The 27,028-nt window shown below is 42.3% G+C and overlaps 1 protein-coding gene across 1 annotated transcript in view; it reads right to left on the minus strand.

The window, feature by feature from the left end:
- Window positions 1-23,741, minus strand: part of zbtb16a (zinc finger and BTB domain containing 16a) — an 82,892-nt gene extending 59,151 nt beyond the window's left edge. Inside the window, exons 1-2 of the mRNA XM_030782590.1 lie at window positions 23,662-23,741; window positions 19,502-20,851 (exon numbers count right to left, since the gene is read on the minus strand). Of these exons, the coding sequence (XP_030638450.1) occupies window positions 19,502-20,757 (1,256 nt within the window). The 5' untranslated portion in view covers window positions 20,758-20,851; window positions 23,662-23,741. The remainder of the gene's footprint in view (window positions 1-19,501; window positions 20,852-23,661) is intronic.
- Window positions 23,742-27,028: the final 3,287 nt, after the last annotated feature.

Consider the following 27,028-nt stretch of genomic DNA (forward strand, 5'->3'; position numbering starts at 1 on the left):
CGGGATCAGGCTCCCCACTACCCCCGTTTTAGGAAGCCAACGGGTTAAAGGCAGGAGAGGAGAGAGAGAAGACAGGTTGACCTACAGAGGGAGCTAAGGAAGAGAAAACCCAAGACAGGCACAGAGCAACTCTCAGAAACCTACATATATAGACTTAATTAAATCTTTACAGCAAGTTTACACATTTTAAGATGCCAGCATTTCTTTAAATTACAATAAGAAAAAGATTTGTACAAAGCAAGGTTAGGAAAACCGATCTGTTAAGGTCTCCCCGATTACAATATAGCACAAAGAGAAAGATTTTAAATTCTTCTGAGATGCTATGTGAATATGCATATGTGTATGCATGTGTGTGCGCTTGTATACCTCTAGAGCTAAACCCAACTTGGAAAAAAAAAGTTTCCATTGCTTGAGTTAAGGGGAAGGAATTTATGGAGGGGAGGGCCAGAAGTCAAAGGTCAACCCTTGTACTCAACAGCCAGCCTAAAAGCCCAGATAAAGAACTGAGAGCATCCTGTGGAGGGGCAGATAGCAGAGCCTGGGGCTAACAGATACAGTAAAAAAAAAAAAAGAAAAGAAAAGAAAAAAAAAAATGCTTGACCAACTGGAATACTATTCTCTTAAGTTTTAAAGCCCTCTGTACAAAGTGCCCCAGGCCGTCTCCGTCTGACCAGCACAAACTCAGCGACACATTAGAGTTAATGCAGGTCTGTATAAACGGCCTTCTCACTGAGAACAATACCACAAAACACATCCATTCCACAAATGTCAACTGGAGCTGAGCGAAGGACAGGGTCACGGGGTTGTCTCAGCGCTCAGAGTGTGTGAGGGAGAGGTGTCTAAATGCCGACTATTTGTGCATCAGCACTGAGATTGCTTATCAGAGACGTGCAGGGCTGGAGAGGATGGGTTTTTTTCCCCACTGTATGGTGTTAACAGCACAGGGCTTCACCATACAACAAAACAGTGCACAAATACAAAAACTATCATTTAGGATCATCTGCGCAAAACCTCAAAGGAAATGATCAATAACTTTTACGTGGAGTACAGAAACTTCAAACTTCAAACAATAATTTTATACCTCTTCTTCTGTTTGAATTAGCATTACCTCGATTCATCATGTCCATCGTCAAAATTCTCTCATTAAATCGTGGATGTAGCTTATCAAACTGCATTGCCACAAACAAACAGATAAACAATGAGACATAAACAAAAGACATGGTAGTGATGCCGAGTATTAATTTCGAGTCAAAGGCATTGTGTGCAGAAGAGCAATACCTGAGTGGAGAGAGAGAACTCCTCCAGTGTCAAATTAAAATAAAATCAGCTAACTGAACCAATCGCGAAGGCCGATCAGAGGACAGAAGTCAGGTATTTCCTGTCACTCTTTCTCTGCATCATTCTGTTTGAGAAGACAAAGAACAAGTGTGAGGTAACACTCTTCTAACGAGTGCCCTGAAAGGCCTTCCTCTCTCTCAGCGACTCTTCCCTGTTCTCTCTAGGACACACGTCTGTCAGCAGCACAACACTCCACTGCTCTCAACTAACAGAGGAAGTGGTTGGCCACACAAACATTTGTGCATGCTGCATGCACACACACACACACACACACACACACACACACACACAAACAGATATACAAAAACATGCATACAGATATATGCATGCAGACACACATTCACGGAGACACAAACACAAACACACACACAAACACACACACACACACAAAGACAGATGTACAAAACAGACATACAAACACATGCATACAGATATATGCATGCAGACACATGAACACAGACACACACACAAACTCAGCAACAGACTTTTCATACAATATGTCGTAGTATATCAACGGAAATACCAAAATTACAACTAATTATTTGTTCATTTTCTAGATCAACTATTCACAGCAAGAGAATAAATATGTTAGGGGAAAAAAAGCAGTGTTGTTGAACATGCTGTTCTGGCGTGCAGACTCCACTGGTTGAAAACAAATGTGGGCATAATTATTCCAGCATCCACAGTGCATGGACATGAGATCCTTTCAAGACTGTTGGCGTGTTTCCTGTTGGCGGCGTGCAGAACGCCAAAACAAAAGCATCCTCAGCTCTGACTGTGGCTGGTATTTTTAAATGCAAACAATGGCCAAATTTAATTAGCCCTATTCCAAAAGAAAGTCTTTTTGTGTCTGTGAACGTGGCCTCTCTCAGTCGGTAACATACTTTTGCTGTTATGAAATAACTCTTTTTTTGTTGTTAGAATTAAAAACAAACAAACAAACTAAAAAACCTATCTTTTCAACAAAAGAGAGGAAATTTTTAGGCCATCACATCTGCTGTGTAGATATTATTTAAATTTGTTTTTTTTTCTTTGTCTCTGTGTATAGTAGAACATGATGCCTTTCTGAGCTGGTGCTGTTGACTGTCGGTACTCAATGAAAGCAGAGGTCAGCCCTCATTAGAGCGGATTCGTCTGCACTGATCTCCACGAGCACGGCAAAATGTCACCCTCATTAACATGCGTCTCAGCCTTACTGCCACAGTTTGCAGGAATCAGACTACACAAGGCTCCACAGTGGAGTTTACCCATCATCCCCCTGCATCAAAAACGTGCGTCTCTGTAGATACCGTAACTTACTTTTCTTCTCCACATCAAAAGGAGGGAGTGTTCTCTGGGCCGGACCCTATGAATGACACAGGCATGAATTACGCTAATGTTTTTATTTCAAATTCACAGCACTCAGAAATTCATTTCAGTGTTTCATTTCCTGTAGTTGGAAATTAAAGGAAGAAAATCCAAAGGATAAGGAAAAGCCTGAACAGTTTGCTGATCCGTTTTAAACTTCACAAATAGACTCTAGATTGTTAAGCCACTAAGAAAGACAGCCTTGACATAATTAGTATCTGATGACCTGAAATGGTCTTTATTTAATATTTCATTGTTTAATTTATATATTCACACACACAAACAGAGGGAAAGGATATCTGCTTTCAGTTAATTCATCATTCAGCTTCCATATTACTCCAAATTTTTAAATAAAACTTCATGTCAGGTCTTTATTGTAGAAGCCCGGTTCCAGATGATCTGATCTGTTCTCCTGTAGCATTTCCATCTTTTTCTTGTAAGTTTTGCAGTTAGAAATTTTGCCACAAGAAATAACATGCTAATGCTAAAACTGTTTGTGTGGTTTAAGTATTTATGAGTCTGTGTCACAGAGTGACACACCAGATGGCACTTTAGTTAACAATAAGTGTAAATGTTTGTTAGCTAAGACAGGATATCTAGATTAAATGGGTGCTAATAACAGTGTTAGTTTAGCATAACACATCTATTTTTATCCCACTCAAAAAAACACTGGCAGACCTTGACTTCTTATTAGTCAGTCAGTGTGCACAGGACAACAGTAGGACTGATATTTTCTCGCGTGAGAATTTTAATTCTGATCCAGATAGAGCCTTTGTTTATACTTCTATGGTGCAGTGATAGGGTGATGTCTGGCCAAGTGTATTCTAAAAACCCCCATCCCCATTTAGACAGCTTTGCAAAACCTTCACTGGTTTTTCTGTTTCTGTTCTTAGTGTGAATGTTGACAGGGCAAACCGAAACTAATGTATTCAAATGGCTCCCAGGTTCCTTCCACCTGCTCTTAGTCATTTCTGATGACTTTGTTCTCTGCCATTACTGGAGCCAAATAAAGAGAGAGAGAGGGGGAGAGAGGGGGGAGAGAGAGAGAGAGAATGGCTGGGAGGGGAGGGGTGGCGTGAGGGATCACTGTGAGAAGATAACCACACAACCAAAGCATCATTACAGGTTGCAAATGGTTACGCTCGTTACAGGACACAAATGGTTATGCTTGTTACAGGACGCAAATGGTTATGCTTGTTACAGGACGCAAATGGTTACGCTCATTACAGGTCACAAATGGTTACGCTCGTCACAGGTCGCAAATGGTTACGCTCGTCACAGGTCGCTAATGGTTACGCTCGTTACAGGTCGCGAATGGTTACGCTCGTTACAGGTCACGAATAGTTACGCTCGTTACAGGTCACGAATGGTTACGCTGGTCACAGGTCACAAATGGTTACGCTGGTTACAGGTCACAAATGGTTACACTTGTTACAGGTCACAAATGGTTACGCTTGTTAAAGGTCATGAATAGTTACGCTCATCTCCGCTATGGGGTTTCTAACCTGGGAAACAGTAAAAGACAAACCTAAAATCACCAGCCATCCTGACTAAGACACATCTCTTCATAAACTGAACTGAACATGAGGCCTGGGAAACTTTGACTAACTAGCCAACAGTAACAATTGCTTTCACCACTGCAGTGATATCATTTTAAAACATCCAACCCAATTAGCAAGACAGTGATTCCAATAAAACATCGACTGAGGCCAATAACTCCCCCATTATTGAGGACACTATCACCGTAGGGGGTGGGCACTGAGAGGAGATATTAGTGATCATATTAGGAAGACTGCCTGAGACACTAGACAATTCTCTGGGCACCGAGTGTGACCTAGAAACAGACTGGGCCCAGCCTCCCTCATCTGGCTAAGGAGATGTTGGCGATGGATAAGACACAGCCATGGCATTCATGCCCAGGTGCTATCAATTTCCCCAAGCATGTGCCAGCTCAAAACAGACCATTCTCCCCCTCCTCACAAAGAAAAAGCCACGCAGTACAACACATCACCATCTGCATGTTCACACAGTACAACACATCTCCATCTGCATACTCACTGTAGCTTACAGCTCCTCTAAACAGCCAGTCCTTACATCACGCCAAAGATTCTGCTCGTTCGCTGTCGGAAAAGTCCACAGATTCTGCGGCAAAAGAAAATGGGAATTCTTTCCCTCTGCGTGTTTAACTGGCATTGTGAACGGTTCTTGGAATTAATTACAAGGCTGTAAAATGAGTATTTCTGGATAGCGAAATGTCCATATAAAAGTATAACAGCCCTAACCATTTGCTGTTATGGGGGATCATTTATGAATAATGTGTGCATGAATGTCGGGCTTGAATGTCTTCGTCATTTTGTTCCAGTGCAAAATGGGGCAAGACTACTGATATCACTCCTGTGACCTGTATGCCCATCCCTCCCATACACTCAGCCTTCATCATCTCCACTGCTTGTGACTGCAAAAGAGACGACTCCCTCATATTACCACTGCTCCTAATGAAAACCAATGCCAATTATTTGCACACAAACACAGCTGCACTGAAGTGTGTCCATAAAAAAAAAATGGGTGTGTGCTGTCCCTCCAGTCTGTGAGCGATGCTTTGGCTAATGGGATATGATATGATATGATAATGACTTAAGCACACACTAACTGGGGGAGAGGGGTGAACTCTACACAGCTCAAAGATCACTGAGTCACAAGCAACCAAACTTCCATCCAAAAAAAGACTCTCTAAAGTCTGTCGGTTTATGTAGCACAATGCCCTTGTTAAAGGAAAGCCTGTTCTGAGCAATAAACCCATCCCTCTCCCCTGTAAGCCAGGTTTTCAGTCTGCCCTGTACCATCCTCCCTTTACACTGCTCTCTCTCCCTTTGCCCTCTGTTTGGCTGAGAGCCTGAGACACACAGACAGACCCTGGCCTGGCTCTTAAGGGTGAGTGAGCCACATGTGGCAGGTTTTATTTTTAGTGCTACTGAGGAGCAGCCAGCCCTCTGGTTAGTTTCTTCCAACATTGCAAGAGGTGATAAATCTAATACGGACCTACGTCTGTGTGTGTGTGTGCGCGCGCGCATCTGAATGTAGGTGCATCAGTGAAAGCAGTGGGCACTCTGTTGTGTGCATGTGTATGTGTGTGTGTGCTCACTAATGTCAAAGTTGTTTTCTGTTGGAGGCAAGACCCAAAGACAGGAACATGTAGCTTTGCCTTCTCCCTACCCTTCCAAAAGAGTTTAGTATTCCTCTCCAGCATTTATTCAAAAACATTTTTGATTTTTGAAATTCAGAAATATCTTGAAATGCAGAGGATAAGAAAATAAAACCTTATGGAAATTCCGTGCACAAAGGAAAGTAAAACATGTATGAACAATCTTCAAAAGCACTCTGCCCTCCACTTCAGGCTCTTTCAGTTGAGGGGAGAAAATCTGAGGCTCCGCACATGTGAGGTTTTGGAACATTAGTTCCAGCGCCACAAATAATGTCTTGAAGTGGGGGCTCGGCAGGGGGTCCTGGCCACTCAAAAGGAGCCTGTTCTGAGGAAGGCAAGGCCAACACGCCAAACAAAGGCCGGGGGTCAGCGACCTCGGGGCCATGTGAAAACAGTACCCTCATCTCTCAGGCCTGAATGCTTCAGCAGCCGCTGCCATGCTTCTCCACCACTGCCCATCAGCCGCACAGTCCGTCTGCTCTGTATTTACAACAGCTCACAAGGACAGAAAGCAGTCCCAATACCAATGCAGTAACAAAAACATTACCACGACCATCAAGCCCAACTGTTCGTCTCACTTCCCTCTCCACTGAGGTCACGGACAATGAGAGAAAGAAAGAAAGAAAGAAAGAAAGAAAGAAAGAAAACAAAAAACTAGAACTTCAAATTTAATATGAAACATCTATTTACAGTAGAGAGTTTGACTGGTTTTCCAAATCTCAGAAGTTGGATTAACTTGAGAGCTGGAGCAAGAGTGTGCTGTTTTTTTTGTTTTTGTTTTTTTTAGTGTGGGAGCAGTATGTGCAGGGAAGGGTGATAAAAGGCCTGGCCTTGTGGAAAGGGACAGTGTGCTCTGAAGTGCCCTGTACCCTCCCCGACTGTTTACCTGACACACAACTCCTCATTCACTCTGCCAAGTTACACAACTTCTGCCCTAGCCCCAAATGATCTGTGTATTGTCTTTGTCTCGTGTCACAAATAAGTTTAACCAAAGTGTCCATGTGAAGGAGCTGTCTTTGAAGAGATACTAAGTTTTACTTTTACTTTAACAAAAAACACTTCCAGTCAAAGTCATGACAGTAAATCTGAGAATATATTAGTTTTATCTCTTAGAAAAACAATGATGCCTGGCCGTTTTTATCTAGCCATTTCCTCTGTGTGTTTGCAGTAGAGTCTGTGGTTTACTGGCTCCCCTGCTAATGAGGAACTGTGGACATCACAGTGAGAGTGCCACTGTTAATAACCTAATCACTTCGAATATTTAACCCCCCCCACTCCATGTACACAGAGGCCCTTTTTAACCATTCCAAACATCTAAACATCAGACAACAGAGTCCAGCTGACAGGCCATGGAGAGAAGAGGGAGAGAGAGTGAAGAAGAGAAAGAGTGAGGAAGACAGAGAGGCAGCTTGCACATCAGTGTTTGGACTCTCCAGCACAACTCAATTTAGCGCAGGCTGAGAGAAGCCACACTCCCGTTTAAAGGCAGGGAGAGATTTGGAATGATAGGTCTGTAAGAGGGGGGGAAAAGTGAAGCAGAACATAGCAGAGCAGGTCAGCCATTTTTAAATTCAACATTTTTGAGACTACCATGCCCCCCAAAAAGCTCTTTTCAAATGAAGTGCTGATCCTCCATTTACTTCTAAAGAACTCCACCTCACCAAAACTCAGATCTGTCTTCTAAAGAACTCCACCTCACCAAAACTCAGATCTGTCTTCTAAAGAACTTCACCTCACCAAAACTCAGATCTGTCTTCTAAAGAACTTCACCTCACCAAAACTCAGATCTGTCTTCTAAAGAACTTCACCTCACCAAAACTCAGATCTGTCTTCTAAAGAACTTCACCTCACCAAAACTCAGATCTGTCTTTTTGGCTTCAGCATTGTGTTCAGTGTTGTTGTTGTATTTTGCTTTCTGCAGTTATGAACAAAGTTCCTTTAATGATTTGATGGGTCTCTACTCTGTCAGCCAAATTCAAAGCCTCTGACAAACACAGCTTGAGGTTGGGAAAGACCATGGGATGACCAGCTTTTGTGTTGGGTGGGACAATGGCTTGAAAGGTCAGGGGTCAAACTGGACCCCAAGACCCACCCACCACTGACCTCTAGTCCATGAACTTTGACCCCCCTCAACATTGTGTGCTTAAAAACAATAAAATCTGGTCTGGCAGGACTGTTCTGGTCTTTGCATTTTTTTCTTCCTATGTATGCTGCTTCCCCTCATCCCCAATATTTAAATCAAGATTATGCCAAGATTATACCAAGATTACGTGGTATTCTCCTGGCAGATGGTGCTTTTTTGTACTACACAATGATGAGCTGAGGAGGGCTTGGCTAAGCTACTTTCTCTTCACTACACAGAGAAAATATACAACCAACATAACAAATAAACGGTTTGCCTCAGCTAGCTGACATGATGATACACAGTATTGGTCAGATAAAGGTTAATACTGGTATTGCTTAGCCCATTGAGATTAAGCCATATAATATTTAGGGTTGTTTTTGAGATTTTTATTAATTATGAAAAAATCTGATATTTTGTAACAGGCTAAAGCAGTTTTAAACCTGTGTTGATTCACTTTGCCATGAATGGAGGAGTGACTGTATCATCAGAGGTGAATTTCCAAATAAACTATTTTTACAAACACACAATGAGTAAAACATCCAAAAAAACCCAAAGATATCTTTGTGTTTTTTGGGTGATGTGTCATCTTATTAAAGTGCTTTTATTTATTTTCACAGAGGGCCAGACACTGGTCTTTTAAAGAGCCAGTGAAAGTCAAGCAGTGATTCCTTACTGAATTACCATCATTAATTAATTACCATGAAGCAAATGGTCAAAACAGGACCATGCCAAAGTTTTATTAGATTTTATTGTGTTTTACTAAACCTTATGAACACAAGAGATTTAGAAAAGATGGAAATATTTTTAGGACAGTTCTGGATAATAGTGGAGGACAATGAAGCACTGAACGGCACTACCAAAGACAGATAGGTGCAAACACACGGCATAACTTCCTACCACATCTCCTCACCTCTGTGTTTCTCTTGGGGGGGGGGGGGGGTGCATTTCCATCCTGTCCACCATGCAGTTTTACTTGGCTACCACCCCCACCCCCTGTTTTTCTAAAGTTTGCCTGTGCAACAGAATTCTTTGCTGATCAATTTGAAAAAAAAAAGAAGCCCCTTCTCTGAAGCCCTCGCCCCTGGAAGTCAGCTGGCCCCGCCCACGTTGCTCTCTGACCTTACTGGAGGCCTGACTGAGCAAAAACAGTGGTGTTCCCATGAGGCCCCTGGAGGCTCCTGTTTCAGTCGGGCAATGAAAGGGACTACTGTAAATAATGGGGGCCTGTTTGACCCTGCTTTTGTCCCAGGGACGAGACCCCTGCACCCAGTCTACTGTAACAGAGCCCACCTTTCATGGCTTTTCGACCCCCAGCCACCCCACACTACACCCTCTGCCACAAAACACAACACTAAGTCCTCTTTTTTTTTTTTTTTTGGGTAAAGACTCTCCACTGATACTTCAGAGGAAGTCTCACTGTCTGTCTGATTTGGAAAGGAACACCTTTTTGTTCCTATGCTCAATGCCTCTGTCCATATAGGAATAATACACCATAGGCCCACACTGACACCATAATTTCACCCAGAACCTCAAGGTATCAGTATCTTTGTATGCTCACAGTGCTGGGTGAGAGGGGAGACTAAAACCCAACCAGAGCTGCTGATTAGGTGTTGAAATGCAGTCAGTGAGCATCTTCGTCAACCTCTCAGTACACCCCCCCCCCCCCCCCCCCCCCCCCCCCACAGCTGTAAGTGAACAAGCAAGATAAAATACAGACACTACTGTTGATAATAAATTTCCTTTCAGGCCAGCCAAGTTTCTTTGAGGACCTCTGTGTGTGTGTGTGTGTGTGTGTGTATGTGTATGTGGGAGGTCAAAGGCTAAGTGAAATATTTCCCCACATGAGTGTGTGTGAGTATGTGTGTGTAAGTGATGCATGTGTGAGCGTGCCTGCGTAAGTGATGTGTGTGTGTGAGCGTGCGTGAGAGAGAGAGAGAGAGAGAGAGAGAGGATACAGTAAGCTGAGTCTATGAGATAAGGCTGTGACAGTGTGATAAGGGTGCTGACACCTGTTAGGGACTCCATTCTCTTGTGTGTTAGCTGGTGACGCATGAAACACACACACACACGCACACATGCATGCACGCATGCACAAACACAGAGAGAGAGAGAGAGAGAGAGAAAATAAAACTTCAAGGCTTCAAAAAAAATTTCCTTCTTAAACATATACCCTGACTAACTCAGCTCAGAGAATCAGTGTTACTAATTTCAGTTTCTCCTGAAAGGCTAAACACAGAGTAGGGGTGTAACACTGCTGGCCAGTGGAGAAACTGATCTCCGCTGATGGGGTAAAAAGGGGCAAAAAACACTGGGCAACTAGAAGGGCACTCTGAGAGCACAGACCTCCGCCAAGGCCAGTAGTCCACTCTTCTTTGACACTGAAATCTGCAACCACAACCACTATAAATGTCTGGATATATATCCAAAACTATTAGAACAAAAAAGTCAGAATGTATGATTGTGAAAGCTAATTTATTTTAAGAAACGATTAGCGATTAAGCGTATGTTATATAAGCCCACAATAACCTTTAAATCAGCTTATTTTGGTCATATGGACTTGGAAAAAACAGTAAGGATAATTTAGACATTGCTTACTTCTTACATACCTTCTGCATTTGTTTCTACTGTGATGTTTGCGGTGGCTGTTATCTTTTGTTGTATGTTTAGTTGTGGCGCACCATTCACTGTAACTGTGATGGGTTCACGCATGCGGGACAAATTCCGTTAATTTTTGCCTTGTCTCATAATGTTAATGAAAGTGGAAAATAATACGTGGATCCACCCTGTAACTTGGATCCACTCCAAAATTTAACGGGTTCTTCCTTGGCCCATGCTACACCCTTCCACCTAGTTTCATGAAAGTCAGCCCAGTAGTTTTTCCTTAACCCTGCTGACAAACAGACAAACAAACTGCCCCGAAAACATAACCTGCTTGGCGGAGGTAGAAACCCAATCTTCTCTATTCTAAATGGACAAAGTCTCGTCCTGTCTTCTCTATGCTAAATGGACAGAAACTCGTGGCCAGTCTTCTCTATGCTAAATGGACAGAAACTCGTGGCCAGTCTTCTCTATGCTAAATGGACAGAAACTCGTGGCCAGTCTTCTCTATGCTAAATGGACAGAAACTCTCGGCCAGTCTTCTTTATGCTAAATGGACAGAAACTCGTGGCCAGTCTTCTCTATGCTAAATGGACAGAAACTCGCAGCCAGTCTTCTCTGTGCTAAATGGACAGAAACTCGCAGCCAGTCTTCTCTGTGCTAAGTGGACAGAAACCCGCGGCCAGTCTTCTCTGTGCTAAATGGACAGAAACTCGTGGCCAGTCTTCTCTATGCTAAATGGACAGAAACTCGTGGCCAGTCTTCTCTATGCTAAATGGACAGAAACTCGTGGCCAGTCTTCTCTATGCTAAATGGACAGAAACTCGTGGCCAGTCTTCTCTATGCTAAATGGACAGAAACTCGTGGCCAGTCTTCTCTATGCTAAATGGACAGAAACTCGTGGCCAGTCTTCTCTATGCTAAATGGACAGAAACTCGCGGCCAGTCTTCTCTGTGCTAAATGGACAGAAACTCGCGGCCAGTCTTCTCTGTGCTAAATGGACAGAAACTCGTGGCCAGTCTTCTCTATGCTAAATGGACAGAAACTCGTGGCCAGTCTTCTCTATGCTAAATGGACAGAAACTCTCGGCCAGTCTTCTCTATGCTAAATGGCGCTCAGACTGTTCTGACAGCATCATCTATATGCCCTGACACAGACACAGGCAGAACCAACTGTACCATTTGAGTCATGATGCGTCGCCAAAAGCTGACGCCACCTATCAGTCCAGCAAATGGAATGGCTTTCAGACTGTGAGACAGTGACAGAACACAAAAAGCCTCAGAGTTAAAAAAAAAAAAAAAAAAGGGGAGAGAGACAGAAAGAGAATACGGTAAAGAAAAGGGCCATTTCAGTATAATTCGCCAACAGAATCCAAGAACCATTACTGTGATAGATGAAAAACTAGCTAACATCACATAAGCTTGGTGGTGGAGGGGAAAAAATATCAGTTAAGGGGAAAGTCATTCCTGCTCATGGAAACAACAGACTGGTTAAGTCAAATATTAAAAAACAGTGTCACAAATGTTGTGAGTATCAGCAGTGTTGCTGTCTTAAAAACCCCCAGTGAGCAGTCATTCAGACTGAAACAGGAGAGTTGTCTGTGGTTTCTTTGCACCGCTCTTTGGCTTCATTAACAAACATGAATAAAACTCTCTCTGGTGAAATGTCCCACCTGCTAAATGAATATTCTGTTATAATGTATACTGTATGACTGTTTCTCAGAGACAACATAATTCGATCCGTCAGTCTTTTTCTCCTAATGGTAATCATTACAGGTGTCTCCGGTTTGCAAATACATAATCTAATTATGCTCTTAAACTGTATTTCAGTTTACTCAACTGATCTCTGCGGATTAAACAGCAGTCTTCTGAAAAAAGAAGACAAAGAACGGTCCTCTGCTCTTTAAGAAGATATTCTATTCCTCTCAGAGCAAATCATTCAGGAAAATGCTTACTGACTGAGAGAACAGGAAGAAGTTAGGATTCCCCAGAGTGGCACCTGACTGAACACCCACTCTGCACAAAAGGAAAGAACAACCAACCAACCAGATGGACAGATGGAAAGATGGATGGATGGATGGATGGGTGGGTGGGGAGTAGATGACATCTATGTGAATGCCATACTCTTCAAAAATTTGAAATGAATATAATTCATTAAAAAATATTCCCTCAGATTTACGTGACATTAACTGCCATACAGTGATGCACAAGGAATCAGTTCTGGCCTTGTATAGCTCCTCTACCTGCGCTGACTACCCACACACACACACACACAAAATACAGACTGATAGTGTATTTTATGACCCCCTTCTTAGCACACTTGTATCACTCTATCGTGGGGCCCCTTGCCAATCCCTGACACTCCATTCAGCACGTAACAAAGGAGCTAATTAGAGGCCCGCTCAGTGTGAGCCTGCTGGAAGGTTCTGATTTGATACTTCCAGGGGTGTCCCAGGCCCCGGCCGTACATTCACACAGCCTTGTGCACGCTTGGCTTGTCCCTTTGGCTCTGGACCCCCTTCATTGTCAAGCAGCACTCAGCAGCGCATTAGAACCAGTGAGGGGAAACCGGCACGTCTCCTTTCATGTGGTCAGAGAACTAGAAACAAGAAGCTAACTGGATAGAGGCAAGATGAAAGCCCTATATTCACCAGGCAAAAGGGGGAAATCAACTTTTCATGATAAAAAAAACTATAATACAGTATAAAAAAAGGCAGAAAGCAAGAATCTCTGAATCAAGAGGTCAACTTTCCTTAAGAAGTCAGGAGCATAGTTTCACTGTGATTTATCAGAGGTAAACAGGTTTTCTCTAACGAAAGGGTGTTGGTCCCAAATAGACAATAGAATCTGCTCAAAACTTGGCCACTGCCACAAACCAACCAGGCCTCTCAGCCAACAAGTCACCATCACTTGCTCAGCCAACAGGTGGGTGGGATGCATGCTTGTGTGTGTGTGTGTGTGTGTATGTAGTGGGTGGGGTTTCATCCAAAGGGTTTTCTCTTACACGACCAAGGCCTCTCTCTTATCTCTTCTCACTGTGTTCACTCCATCTGCATTGCCATGGCCACAGTCTAAATCTGATTTCAGTTGCAAGCTATATGTGTATGTGTGTGTGCGCATGTGTGCGTGTGTTGCCAAGCAGAGTGGCTTCAGATCTTAACCATGGGGCCCGGTGTGCCACCTGGCTCCACAGCGGGCTCCTAGCTCTCTCCTTTGCCCCTAATCCCTCCATCTCCAGTTGCAGGAAGGAGATAACTGGAGCTGTCTTTAAAAAAAAAAGTGCCATGCTAAGAAAATCGGTGCCTCCCCCTTTTCCAGTTTCACTGATGATTCTTATCGCTTTAATAAGATGTGGCTGGACCACTCATGTTAAAATCGGAGCATTCAGGAGTCATTGGCCTCAGAAAGACAACTCTGCCAACGTCTGATGTTTATTTCTAAAGAGCTAGCTAAAAACAGTGATGTGTTTCATGCTCGCGCAGAGCGGTAGTCAGAGTGCGCAGTCACACGGGTGTGCCGTAGCCTTCAGTGTTAAGTCTTTAATCGATACGTCCTGCGCCTTGACAGCGAGGACAGGACCCAGATCAGAGATCAGAAAGGATGATGGTGTAAATCTTTACAGTTCAAGAGGGGCTTTTAAAAGGCAGGCCATAATTGGGTTCATGCCAGCTTTCTGTTTCTGATGCTGCCTCTGAGTCTGGCTCCAACAAACAAACGCTAGCAGCTTAAAATACAGCAGTTCATCCAACCAGAGACAATCTTCTGAGAGATCCCCTCACTGACATAATTTCAGCTGGAAAAAAAATAGGACAGAGTGGACCAGTTCCATATTACTCTATGAAGTTTCCATCTAACAGGATCTCTAAATACCTGCTTTAAAACGACAGCTAGTTTTTCCTTACTTTATGATATTCTTCACTGTGTCTTCATCGGGTTTTCAGATTACATTTTACTTTCCATTAAGATCATAATCTAATCCCTTCTGCTGATGCATTTGTTCCAGTGTTTACTGTAAAAAAAGGCAACTGGCTTTCACTGGTATCAGACAATTACTCCTTCAGCTTTCCATTATTAAAAATGTGCTAATGACCCATGCTTGCACTATGAGTAATGGAGAGTCTTAGATTATACTCATTCAAAACAGTAAAAAGGCCAGGATTCAAGTCAAGAAAGCACACTGATGAGGAATTTCCAACAGCAAAAAAAAAAAGTGTTTCTTCTGAGTTCATCAGAGATGTGATGAAAAGGTCATGCTAATTTCTGGAGACTAGTCTCATTTTCCACATCACCTTTACAAGTCAAAGCAAAATTCAGCCATCAAGAAATTTTAATTGGCCAGCCAGACAAAATGATGGCGTACTTGTCTGTAGACTCTTTCAAGGGCTTAATGATTATTCTCGTCCATTAGTGCGCTGCTAGAGGTAAAGACCAAACTCATCCCAAACTGACAGCACAGTAGACAATTTATAGTTTCACACAAATAAAGGCAGACAGGATAAAACACAAAATAACCAAAACATAACACTTTTATCAATCTTTCAGTGTCAGCGCCTTCTTAGACAATGGTTGCGATGACCCCTTTAACAAAGTCCAAATATACAGAGAAATGAAAAGTAAGATGACTATTTCCAGACCCTGAATTTCAAATAGCTTGTAATAATGTGAAACAATTAAGAAATGAAACCATCTACAGTCAGTCTGAAGTGAACAGAGAGTATCCCAGATCCACATGCCTGTGGACTAACATTTACACTTGTCAGAGTTCAAACCCTTAAAATGACACCCCCCCCTTTTTTTTTAAAAGTAATAATAAGACCTGCAAATAACTTTTTTTATATTTTGAATTGCATTTATTTTTGACTATGTCAAAATCAAGGACTTCTGGTTGACCTCTAAACCTGGATCAAACCAAGTGTCACGCAGACTACTCTTTCCCTATGGTGACAATAAGTGAAGGTTTCGTAAAGAGGATGCGCTGTTTCCAGGTCAGTTACAGTGCCACACAGTTTGAGGTGTAAAATCCCCAATACGCAGCTGCACCCTGTGCTGGTATGGAAAGTAGCGAGGCACCTTTGTGATGGTAACGTTATCTCACCACACAGAGGTATGGCTCTAATCAGGAACAATCTGCTCTTGCTGTACTGGAGAGGAGAGCGTGGAGGTTATCAAAAGCCTGTGATATGCACAGATAAGGTCCGGTCTCCCATTTAAACAGCCAAGGCTAGCATGATATCACACTTCCGTTCTGCCCTGTCCTTCTGTTTGAATGAGAAAGACAGAGAAAAAACTCTTATTGGCACAGACATATCCTGTCATAAAAATGTCCATGTCCACAGATTACTATGAATGAAGTGCCTGGCTCATCTGAAGGAGCTGAAGACAATGATAACAACATTATCCTAAAAGGTGTCTGGATTAGCCATCCTAATTGGTGCAGTTCACACAGAGGGCCTGATATCTGGCCATGAGGAGGAGAGGACAGACCAGAGCCAAGCTCTTTTCTTTCACAGTATGTGTATGGAATATTAATCAGAAGCCTTTTCTCCTGTTAGTGTAACCACCTAAATTATAAGTGTGCTTAGCAAGCTGATTATTTTCTTATCGGCAGGGTGCAAAAATATTTCTGCTATCCCCTCTCCCAGCAGTCGTGGGACCACAAACTCTGCTTTGCTTAGCAAACTAAATTAGAGCTTGTCAAATATGCCCCTGGTTGGGAAAAAAAGACAAGAAGTTGTTGTGCTATGGAGAACAAGCTTTGATTTAGCCCCTGTAGGAAACCCTGGGTGATTGCAAAACAAACAAACTCCTTCATTTACCAACCCTTCGCTCATATATCTCCCTCCCAGATAGCAATGGATTACTAAACAGTTGTACTTCAAGGGATAGATCCCCAAACACAGAGACACACACACAGAGACGCACACACTACTGCCTCTCCGACAATTCTGAAACCAATACATGTGATTTCATTCAGTCGTTTTTTGGGTTTATGACATAAGCCAGGCTCCCGGTGAATGAATGGGAGTAGGCTAAATTTATACAGGAAACAAGCACTTACTGATGGGTTCCCTAAAACACCTCCCCTCCAACCCCTACACAGACACACACAGACACAGACAGACAGACAGACACACAGGCACACACACACACACACAACAGAGCCACCGAGTATGGAAACAATTACTGCTTAGTTAACTTGACCTGTTTGCACCAAATGAACTCTCAAAACAGAAATATTTTTCAGATTTGGAACGTTTGGAAATGAGTGTGGGGGCACCCTGGTGTCTGGCAAATAATGTGTAATTAGTCACAAGAACTGTTTCCCTGTGAGCAGCTACCTGTCAGGAGCATTTAAAGATATTTAAAAGTATCCTCAGTGAAGCGTAAAACAGACAGGGAAGATTTGTGATTTTTGATCTTTTCCATGTGAAAACAGAACAACCACAGAAAACTAAACTCAAAATGTCACTGCCAGCTTGAGTCAGATCAAGACCTTTGAGCAATGCCACTGCCAAGAAATCAATTGGAGGGCAACCAAAAAGAAATTGTCTAATGCATCTACAAAGCCTCTTTTTGGATAGCTTTGAAAACACATTTTACCAAAGAGGGTACAGGCAGGAGGAATTCATTCAATATCACAGTGATTTAACTACACTACTCTAGATTTAATACATATAATTTTCATTCGATCTTGAAAAGTTGGTCAACATTAGGTATCAGACACCAAACCAATGAATAAACTTCACCTACCAAAAAAAAAAAAAAAACCAACACACCCCTCAGGGTATTGCACTCAGTCACAGCCACAGAGATCTATGCAAAAACAAAGTCAAGAAGGGGTGAAAAGCAACAGTTTCAGTTGACTGACTCAGTGTGAATCATTCTGACTCAGGCAACGTTTATGTCACTGCAGTTTGCCAGATATTCACTTGTCAACATAAACAACTCGATTCAAAATGCCCACAAATGAGCGGGTGACAGGCTGCAGCCCATCTAGACCAATCAGAGTGCATTCACACAGGTAGTCTTGACCAGCTCTGTGGACTCATCAACACTTGGGGGTAAGGTGAAACCAAACCCTCACCTGAACTTTAACCGTTGTGCATTCCAACAGATTAGGGCAAATCCCTCTGCATTTGTAACTAAACTGATTTAACCCAGTCTCAGCTAAGGGAGCTAAAAGCTAAACTCTCTGGCTGTAATGCAGTCAATATGTCTGCATAAAATAATTGCTAAAAGTTCATGAAAACATATTGGAAGTCAAGTCTCTAAAATACCCATCCCTGTATCTGGGGTAGAGCTAAATTATTCACATCCATTTTACAGAGACAGTTATAGCATACAGACCAGATTAAACCAGATTAAATTTACTGGTCTTTAGTCTGTTAGTTCTAAACACCTTTTGTACAGAGTTGGTTGGTCACCATGACAAACAAGCAGAAACACAAGTTTCCTGCGTGCAACAAAGCAAGATCAATCAATTACAGATTTCAAACAGATGTTTAACTTTTTTTGTTTTTGAGAATCGGAAAACTGTGTTCTTGCAGACAACTGCACTCACGGTGCCTTGTGCGCACACTGGGCTTCAAAAGCTCTGCTCACTTGGTGTGAATTTCCTCACCTCTTTTCCCATTCCACACTCAACTCTACCCCCCAGTCACCTCTGACGAGAAGCAGAAACCAGTGGAGTGGCCAAAAGGTTAGAGTTAGGCTGTGGAGGTCATCCCAAGTCCCCTGTATGCCTCTCATTTCCTGCACTGGTCAGTTGACTCCACTCATAAAGCTAATAAGCCCAGCCTTGTGCAGGGCCAACGGGGGCCCAGGCAGGGCTGGTTCCTCACTGGCCACACTGTAGGGGTCAAGGGAGGGCTAGGGAAAGAGGGGGTTGGGTGGCGGTTAAGCCTGCTTTCCATTATCCAACCCTACTCTCTCCAGGTGTGGTTAATGGTCCTGACCAGTGACTAGCCACAGACAACAGAGAATGCCTGCTAGTGATCAACACACCAGCACACCTGAGTCCTGTCACTAGGAGGGTTAAATAAAGAGGGACTGTTTTTTAAGGAAAGAGAAAACCGGTGTGTTTCCGGTGAGCACATGCTATGTCATAGATTTTAATGACTTTTTTTTCTTTAATTTAATTCACACCATTAAATATTGCGTCTAGTTTTTTTGGCCACCGCGTGTTTAGAAAATTCAATCAAAAATTTGAAAAAACAAACAAATTCATGAGAGCTATTTTGGAAGCATTTTTTTAGCAATGGATTTGCTGTCTCCCCCCCCCTTAAACCACCACAGAGGGAATGGCTTTAAAACATCCAAAAGTATTTCAGAACAGTCTCACATGAAATTATGGGCTCTGTGGAGACACCCCTGTTTACCACAGGTCACTGCAACATTACACAACTTATTATTAACCAATGTGACATTTTCAAACATTCAAATTAATCTAAGGCTTCTCAGATTTTTCACGTCATGTGAAATACAACACACAAATATAACTATTCTTAGACAAGACAGTTTCTGCAGAGTGAATGATATCTTTAATTAAAAGGAGACTTGTACACAGCTAATTCAAGAGTGCAATCATAGGCACTTAGAAAAACACATGGTTGGTTATCTGATCTCGAGCATAACAGGAGGCAAAGGACCAGCTGAACATCCCAATAAATTATCTCCAACCAGCAGTCAAAACATGTTTTAAAAAAAACGTGCTTTACAATACTTTGCTTTTCTGAAGCCTCTTTATGCACTTTTTTTTTTTTGCATAAAACAAAAACACATCATTAGATGTGTATCCAACAATAAAAGAAAATCAAAACTTACACACACTCAAAAAAAAGCTCAACCCCCCACAAATCAATGAACAGACAAACAAGTGAATGTTTAGCTTACCTGTGCTGTTCCACGGCGTCATTGTCAGGGAGGTCAGCGCCACACACATTGCAGCGCTCGTTCTGTCCTCGCCCGTCTGGCTTCATACCTGCCGCTAGTTCACCAAGCTTGTTGAAGAAGTCCCTCTGGATGAGGCTCTGGGGCAGTAGGCCACTGTAGGCATTGAAGTCCATGGACATGGCCAGGGCAGGAGACATGTGGAGAGAGGACGCCACAGATGCTGGCATGGCCAGTACGCTCTCATTTTTGTGGTTGGCAGGCATGCCGTACAGAGACGCCAGGTGTTTCTCTGCCATGGCACCCATGCTTTCCAGGCCCATCTGGCTGATGTCTGCCTGCTGGTCCCCCGTACCCTCCTCCCGCACGTAGTGCAGCTCACGGGCACTGGTGATCACACTGCTCCTGGTTGGTGTGCCCGGCCCGTCCCTATTGTTCTTATCGGCTTCGCCGCTTCGCTCGCCGTTGCTGGAGGTGCTGGACTCCATGGCTCTGGGACTCTCGGGGCCTGCACTACCCTCGTCCACCTGCATCATCTCAGGCTTCAGCTCTGTTGCTGCAGGTTGGATGTTGCCATGCAGCAGGGACTCGCTGTGGTGCTGGCCTTGTAGCAGGGATTGACCGATACTCATCAGGCTGTCCACAGCAGCTTTGGTGGGGCTCATGGTGGGCAGGCCAAAGGATGTGGACACTGAGGGGCTCTGGTCCACCATGCCAGACAGCCCCATCACTTGCTGGTGGGTGGCCGTCATGTAGCCGCCACTGTCATCCATGGAATGCTTCTTGGAGGTGTTCCTCCCGTGTCGTGCTGACTTACGCTCCTCCTCGTCCTCTGCTCCGCCATCATTCATCCCTGCTTCTGTGTCATTTTCGTCGGAGGACTGGATGGTCTCTAGGATCTTCAGGCACTGCTCCTCAAGGTACTCAATCTCCAGGATCTCTGCAGCATAAAGCAAGTCATCCAGGTCCTCCACCTTGGCCTGGAGGGTGGCAGTGTACGCGTACTCCAGGATCTGCTGGAAGGTCTTTGGTGAGAGGAAGTCGAGTGTGTAGTGCTGGCTGCTGCGGTGGAAGAGGATCTCGAACATTTTGCTGGTGCATGCGAGCACTGTCCGGTGAGCGTGGAACTCTTGGCTATCCACCATGATGACCACGTCACAGAGCGTGCCGGCGAGTCGCATCTGGTTTGCTTTATGCAGCAGGGCAGTGGGGTGGCTGGGGTTCTGGAGCTGTATCATACCCATTTTAGTCAAATCCATAACGTCGCTCTAGTCCTCCAAGTCGACTCATGAGTCTGTCTTTCTCCCCCTCAGTGGTTTGTTCAGTTATCTTCGTAAACAAGATAAATTCAATCTAAAGAGAGGAATCACAGAGTTAAAGCTAAAAAACAAAATATGTAGGACTCCAGCTATTCTGAAAAAATGTATTTTAACCTTTATTAATTTCGAGAGAGAAAGACACAATATTTACATCTTAATTACTGAATAAATAACATTTTCAGAAAAACGCAAGAGGAGAAGCATTCTACAGGTTGTTACACAACACTCTGGCTAATGGAGGTCACTGCATGCAGCTTGTGAAGCAGATAAACTTAACACAGACACACAGGAATATAACACTGTGGTCTAAAACTCTCCTCGCGTCAGCACCTAGAACACCCTCATTGACACCATCATTCAGACAGAAATGAGACGACATATGTAACATATGAGTGTAGTATGTGAGCTGTGTGTTTCAGACTGAAGAGGCCTGACAGTGGTGTAGTCTTTGTTTCAGTGCACTGGATGCCCGCTTCACAAAACCCATCGACTGCCTACTGAAATTAAATGGCATCTTATTGAGTATTCCCATCACAGTGACGGATCCTGAGCCCAACACAGAGAAAGCGCCAAGCAGCTGCCAGAAAGACTTGGAACAGTGGATGTCAGAAAAGCTCACTGCCTGCAGATTGAGCAGATATTGCAGCACAAACCCCATTTTAAACAGGGACCTAACTGTCATATCATCTCAAACATAAGGGGGAAAAAAAAAAATCAGAAACCCTGTCTAGGAGAGTGAGAAACCTGTCTGTGCCTCTCATGACAGACACATGTGCATTAAAAATAACATATGTAGCCACTTCTTGGAACATTGTTTCAGTGAAATTTAACAACAGACTACTAAATTAAATATATAACTACCATGTAATCACTGAAACAGACAGTCCGAGTCCAGATGATAAAAAATGAATAAATATCATAATATATACTACACACTCCAAGGGTAAAAATTAATCTTTTATAATAAATAAAATATTTTAAAATGTCATGTTTTAAAACTGCACCTGTACAGTAAAATAACGCAAAACACCAACTTAATAATGCTACTATTTCAACATTTTAATTCCGTTATTCATAACTTAAATACAGATATAACGCGGAAACTGCCCGACAGATTAATTAACGGATTAATTAAATGACGTTACTCCTGAGATACAAAGCCACATGTAAAACGCTCCTTTGAGAGAGAAAAAAAACTTCCATATTTATTTGTTACACAAGAAAAGGCTCGTAAACTTTATTTGATTCTGACGAGCTAATTTTAATTATCTATTCAGACAAGTCAGTTTGTGATAATGGCGTAGTTCAGCATAAGCAAAAAGACTGATTTCGCAGATGTTAAAGATTAAAATATTAAAAACCTGTGCGTACATCTATGAGTACTGTAGGCTACTCTCACATATTTCGTAATATTAGTAAATGGTATTATAATAATGTAAATGGTAATATAAATGTAAAACCAACCCGAAGTTTCCATAAACTACACATCTTTGACCTATTAGGCTACAGAAACCCGACAATCGCGCCGACGGAACCTCAGATGCGTATGCACCGGTGCATTGTTATAGCCTTGAAATGATTCATAATTGAATTGTGAGCATTAACTTTGGGCCTCTACGCTGACTGAAACATTGCTGTAACCGTTCGATGGCTAAACTGCATAAACTGATAAAGCAAACGCCAACAATAGGCATTACAAAGAAATCCACTCCAAATTACACACTGTGGTCCGCATGGAGCGCAAACTGTACAGTCTCTCATCATACACCGAGTGCGCCCCGATGTAAACCTCGCAGACAGACAAACCAGTAAAAAAGGCAGGAGATGGCACTAGATAAAAAATAAAACTCTTATCTTAGGAGAGCACAGAAAACTTGTGCCGGATTATTAATGTGAGCTGTTTGCGAAACAATCGAAAATCGGCAAATTAGCGAACCACCAATGAAAGATTCCCGCGGAGATCATCTTACTGATCATTACTCATTTGAAACGTGCACAAGATTTGACTACCACGAACAGACTCAAAGTGAATGAGGACACCTTCATGACATTTTTGTAACCTAAACCGACAAGCCGAAAAGACATTTTAAGCCCGGTCTGTCTATCAGCAGTTGCCTATTAAAACCTGTCCAAACGCCTGTTTTTAATAGTTGCATCTGTCGATGTAAAACTCACAATGCAATTGTTTGGTACCTGACCATCTTTTTAGACGTAGCCTATAATGAATTTCAAAGTGAAAATTTCAGTGGAAATGCATCACCATGCTGGTCTGAGATGGTCACGGAGAAATTAAAAAGACCCAGTTATTATCATTAGTGCGTCATTAAGAATACTAACCCCTAAGTTTAAACAGCAAACACGGGAGCTGAGAAAATAACTCCATTATTTCAATTTATAACATTTAACCGCACACGCTGGGAATAAAGCACATGGCGGCACGTCACTGTCTGGTGTGTAATGAGCTGTAGGAGCAGACCTCACGTCTCACTTGCTGTGATCTCTCGAATACTAAAACACTACGGTTACGTCAACATAACATCTCCTCATGAGTAAAAGCTAAAGGTAAACTCAAATACGTTTCAGGTGCTCTGGCGATCAGGCGTTGCTGACAGAAGGACTGTCTGTACTTAAGGTTAGACAGTGATGCCTTAACTTCACCCGATACACTAAAGCAACAGTGAGACATTCTAACTTGTGGTTTGTACGCAAAGACATTTCATCAATACCAATGAGCACATTCAGAGATAAATGGATATTTAAACACCTGAAAGCATGCAGAGATGCGGGTCTGAGCAGAACTGTTGATATTTCGAAGTTGCGCGCATTTAAGCTGTGAGTACTCACCAAGAGGCTGCACGTTTTTGCTTCCGAATGTGTGGATATTAGGGCTATAGCATAGTAACGCAGTTCGCAGTACCCGCTCTCACATGCACTAACTCCTCTTCGCTTTCGCCTTAGCAAATCAACACAATGGTGACGTCAACACACACACACACACGAACCGGTTTTCTCATGATTCCATACAAACACTGCTAAAGTGAGACACCTAGGGGGCTACCGAGTGTATAATGTGTAGGCTATTTACCAGTTAATTGACTCATGATGATGATAATAATAATAATAATAATAATAATAATAATAATACTAATACTAATAATAATTTTATTTGTGGCTTTAGGCATGGTTTACCTCTTTTCTGTGGAAAGTACACCTGAACGAGCGACCGAGGTGTCCACTAGAAAGCAAAAACTAACAATCAAACTAACAAAAAGAAAAAAAAACAATGATTTGGGCTCATATGATTTACCTTATCACGGCATTCACTCTGCACGACTGCCTGACTTGCTTTACTTACACATGGACGTATTTATCCTGTATATTAGCTCGCAAATCAGGGCTAACAACTAAAAGGTTAAATGTTGTTGAAGTAGCCTATGTTTATTGCATAAAGAGCGTAAGGGCTTTGGCGACACTTGACAGGTGATGACACTTTCAGCAGTGGCAATGAGCCGAATTCATTCATTCATTCACTATAAAGTTATTTGACGTTACTTGCTGCCTGGGAATGCGTCTACATAGCGTTAGCAGTGCTTTGAAAGACACAAATGAAACCCACTTGAGTGGCTGGCTGACATCCAAAACGACAGAATTAGAACATCTCTTTCATAGTTTAATTCTTCTCACTTAGCCCCTTGAATTTTCCAACGAATCAAGTGAGGGTTTCATCAAAATCTTACTCTCTCTGTCTATCCTTCTATCCATCTACCTCGCCATTAATTGTTATTAAGCAAGATTATGCATTTCGTTTATGTTCTGTTGTCTCTGTACATAACATAAAAATATTAGTGTCTGTCGAAATAGTCATTGCTCTTTAACACTAAAATCAGGCATATCTGTCGTTAAACAGCAAAGTCTTCCTCTTGAAACTGCTTTCTCTGAATGAATTCGCTTTTGACGCAATGAGGCGGCATTTTCGTAAAAAAAAAAAAAAATCCACTGTATATAGACAGAAAACTTAATAATTCTCCGTCACCTCGCGAACCAGTTGCTCGAAATGCAATCGCGGGAAACCTTTTCATTCGACAAAACGCATGATCTCATGTGATTGGTCAGACAACTCTAGACACTCTCAACGCAAATATTGGTGATTGGTTACCAGGTGCACATAGCCAATATAGATTTATGCTATCAGAGATAGCGCACTTTTACAGAGGATCATTGTCGTGTAAATTAAAGAAGCTAATTACAAGCGAGCGTTCAGTTAATTGTAAACGCACAGTCTGTTCATTTTGCAGGTCTATTATCCTCTCTCTCTCTCTCTCTCTCTCTCTCTCTCTCTCTCACACACACACACACACACACACACACACACACACACTGTGTGATGAGTTGAAAATGATTAAGAATGAGACAGAGAAAAAGAACTCCGTCGTGAAAACAGGGGAGGGAATGTTATGGGCTGCTGGGAAAGAAGGGATCATACGATGCTCCATCACCTTTGAGCCGCACACTGCATTGGCTAAACTAGGGATAACGAAAAAGTCTCTGCCTTAATCTTCACTTAATCCCCATTTTATCGGGAAAGAGGAAGATGAGAGCTAAATCGCAATACTGTGCTGTCACAGGCATGAAACCACACGGAGGTCGCTCTGGACATGATATAAAATAGAGAGAGTGCGAGAGAGAGAAATAATATCTATAATTATTGAATTACTTAGCATCTCTATCCGTGTACAAACGCGCGCGCGCACACACACGCCACAGAGAGAGAGGGGGGGGGGGGGGGGGGGGGGGGGGGGGGGCGGTGGTGGTGGTGGTGGTAAGTAATTAAGTAATTGAAAGACTGAAAATAATTTAAGTAATTATTTATAGTAAATTATAAGTAATTATAGGCTAGTTAAATCTGATGTTAATTTTCGTTCATACTCTGACACCACATCTTCAGGGCCATAATAACATAATATTGAATACTAAGATAATTGTCATGGGAGCGGTGTAGGTCAGATACGCTCTGAAATATTATTTTACCTGAAACATTCTTGTATGATCCCAGAGCTCGCTTCAGTGGGTGGTGTTTTGCAATTTTTTCACCCTAGAGCAAATCTGCAGTGTGTTAGCAATGTGTTTTATAAACATTTAAAAATTGACTGGAGATTGAACATTAATTCTGAGGTATGAAATGTGCATAGTAACATTCAGATACTGTTTTAGACAGTGTTTAAGTATTATATAGTGCTTAAGTATTAGTGTTTTAGCATAAGACAGTTTTTAAGTATTAGGTAGTGTTTAAGTATTAGAGTGTTTAAGTATTGTTTTTTCAGCAGAACTCTCAGTGTAAGATTTGTTGTAAGTCTGTAAAATGACAGCCTTATTTATGAAAACTGTAATTTAATTTATTTACCCTTAGGTAAACAATAATTACTGTTGGTATCCTCTAAATAATGGTGCCTGATGAACTTCTTCTGTCCCAGAAGTCTTTGCTGGTGAAGAAGAGAAAGCTTTGTATTGAGGAATTATCAGTGGATCTTTGTAATTGTGGCCTGAGTAAGCTCTTTTTAGGTCCTGTATTATCCTGTGGGGGTGTCTCAGTTACTGGGGCCCACCCCCATGACCTCTGACCTCTACCTTTGACCTTGGCTAGATTTGGTCCTGTACAAAAGCCCTTTCCTCATGCCCAAATAGAGATTACTTTAACAAACATTTTATCCCTTCAAAGTTGCTATGCTTTCACGCAATTTTGGACACAAAAGCTGCTTTGCATTTTCCCCTCCAATTTTGTAGAAGCAATCTACATTGTTGCGTTAGTATTAGACATTCTAATGGAAATAAGTTTAATCAGAAACAGAAAAATCTGTTTATTTTTAGAACATAGATATTTGAAATTTGATAACGCAAATTCAGTTTAAAGAAGTATTCCTTGTTGCTCTTGAGGAAATATTTGTGGAAACACACTTTACTGACACTGTAAAATTAATATCAGCTTTTTCATTAAACATGAATGGAAAAAATGAAAATTTGTTTCACACAGTAACTATTGTAATGATTTGTCACCTTTCATCCATTCTGGCCTGCCTGCTCAAGATATCACTTCCACTTTAAGAGGTAGAAAAGGAAAAGACAAGCAAGATGGTCACCAAGATGGCAGAGGTGAGTGTGGTGTAGCAAGATATCACTGCATAGTTATGAAATACCTTGCTAGTAGGAGATGATG

Source organism: Chanos chanos, chromosome 8 (assembly GCF_902362185.1).
Source record: "Chanos chanos chromosome 8, fChaCha1.1, whole genome shotgun sequence".
NCBI lineage: Eukaryota > Metazoa > Chordata > Actinopteri > Gonorynchiformes > Chanidae > Chanos > Chanos chanos.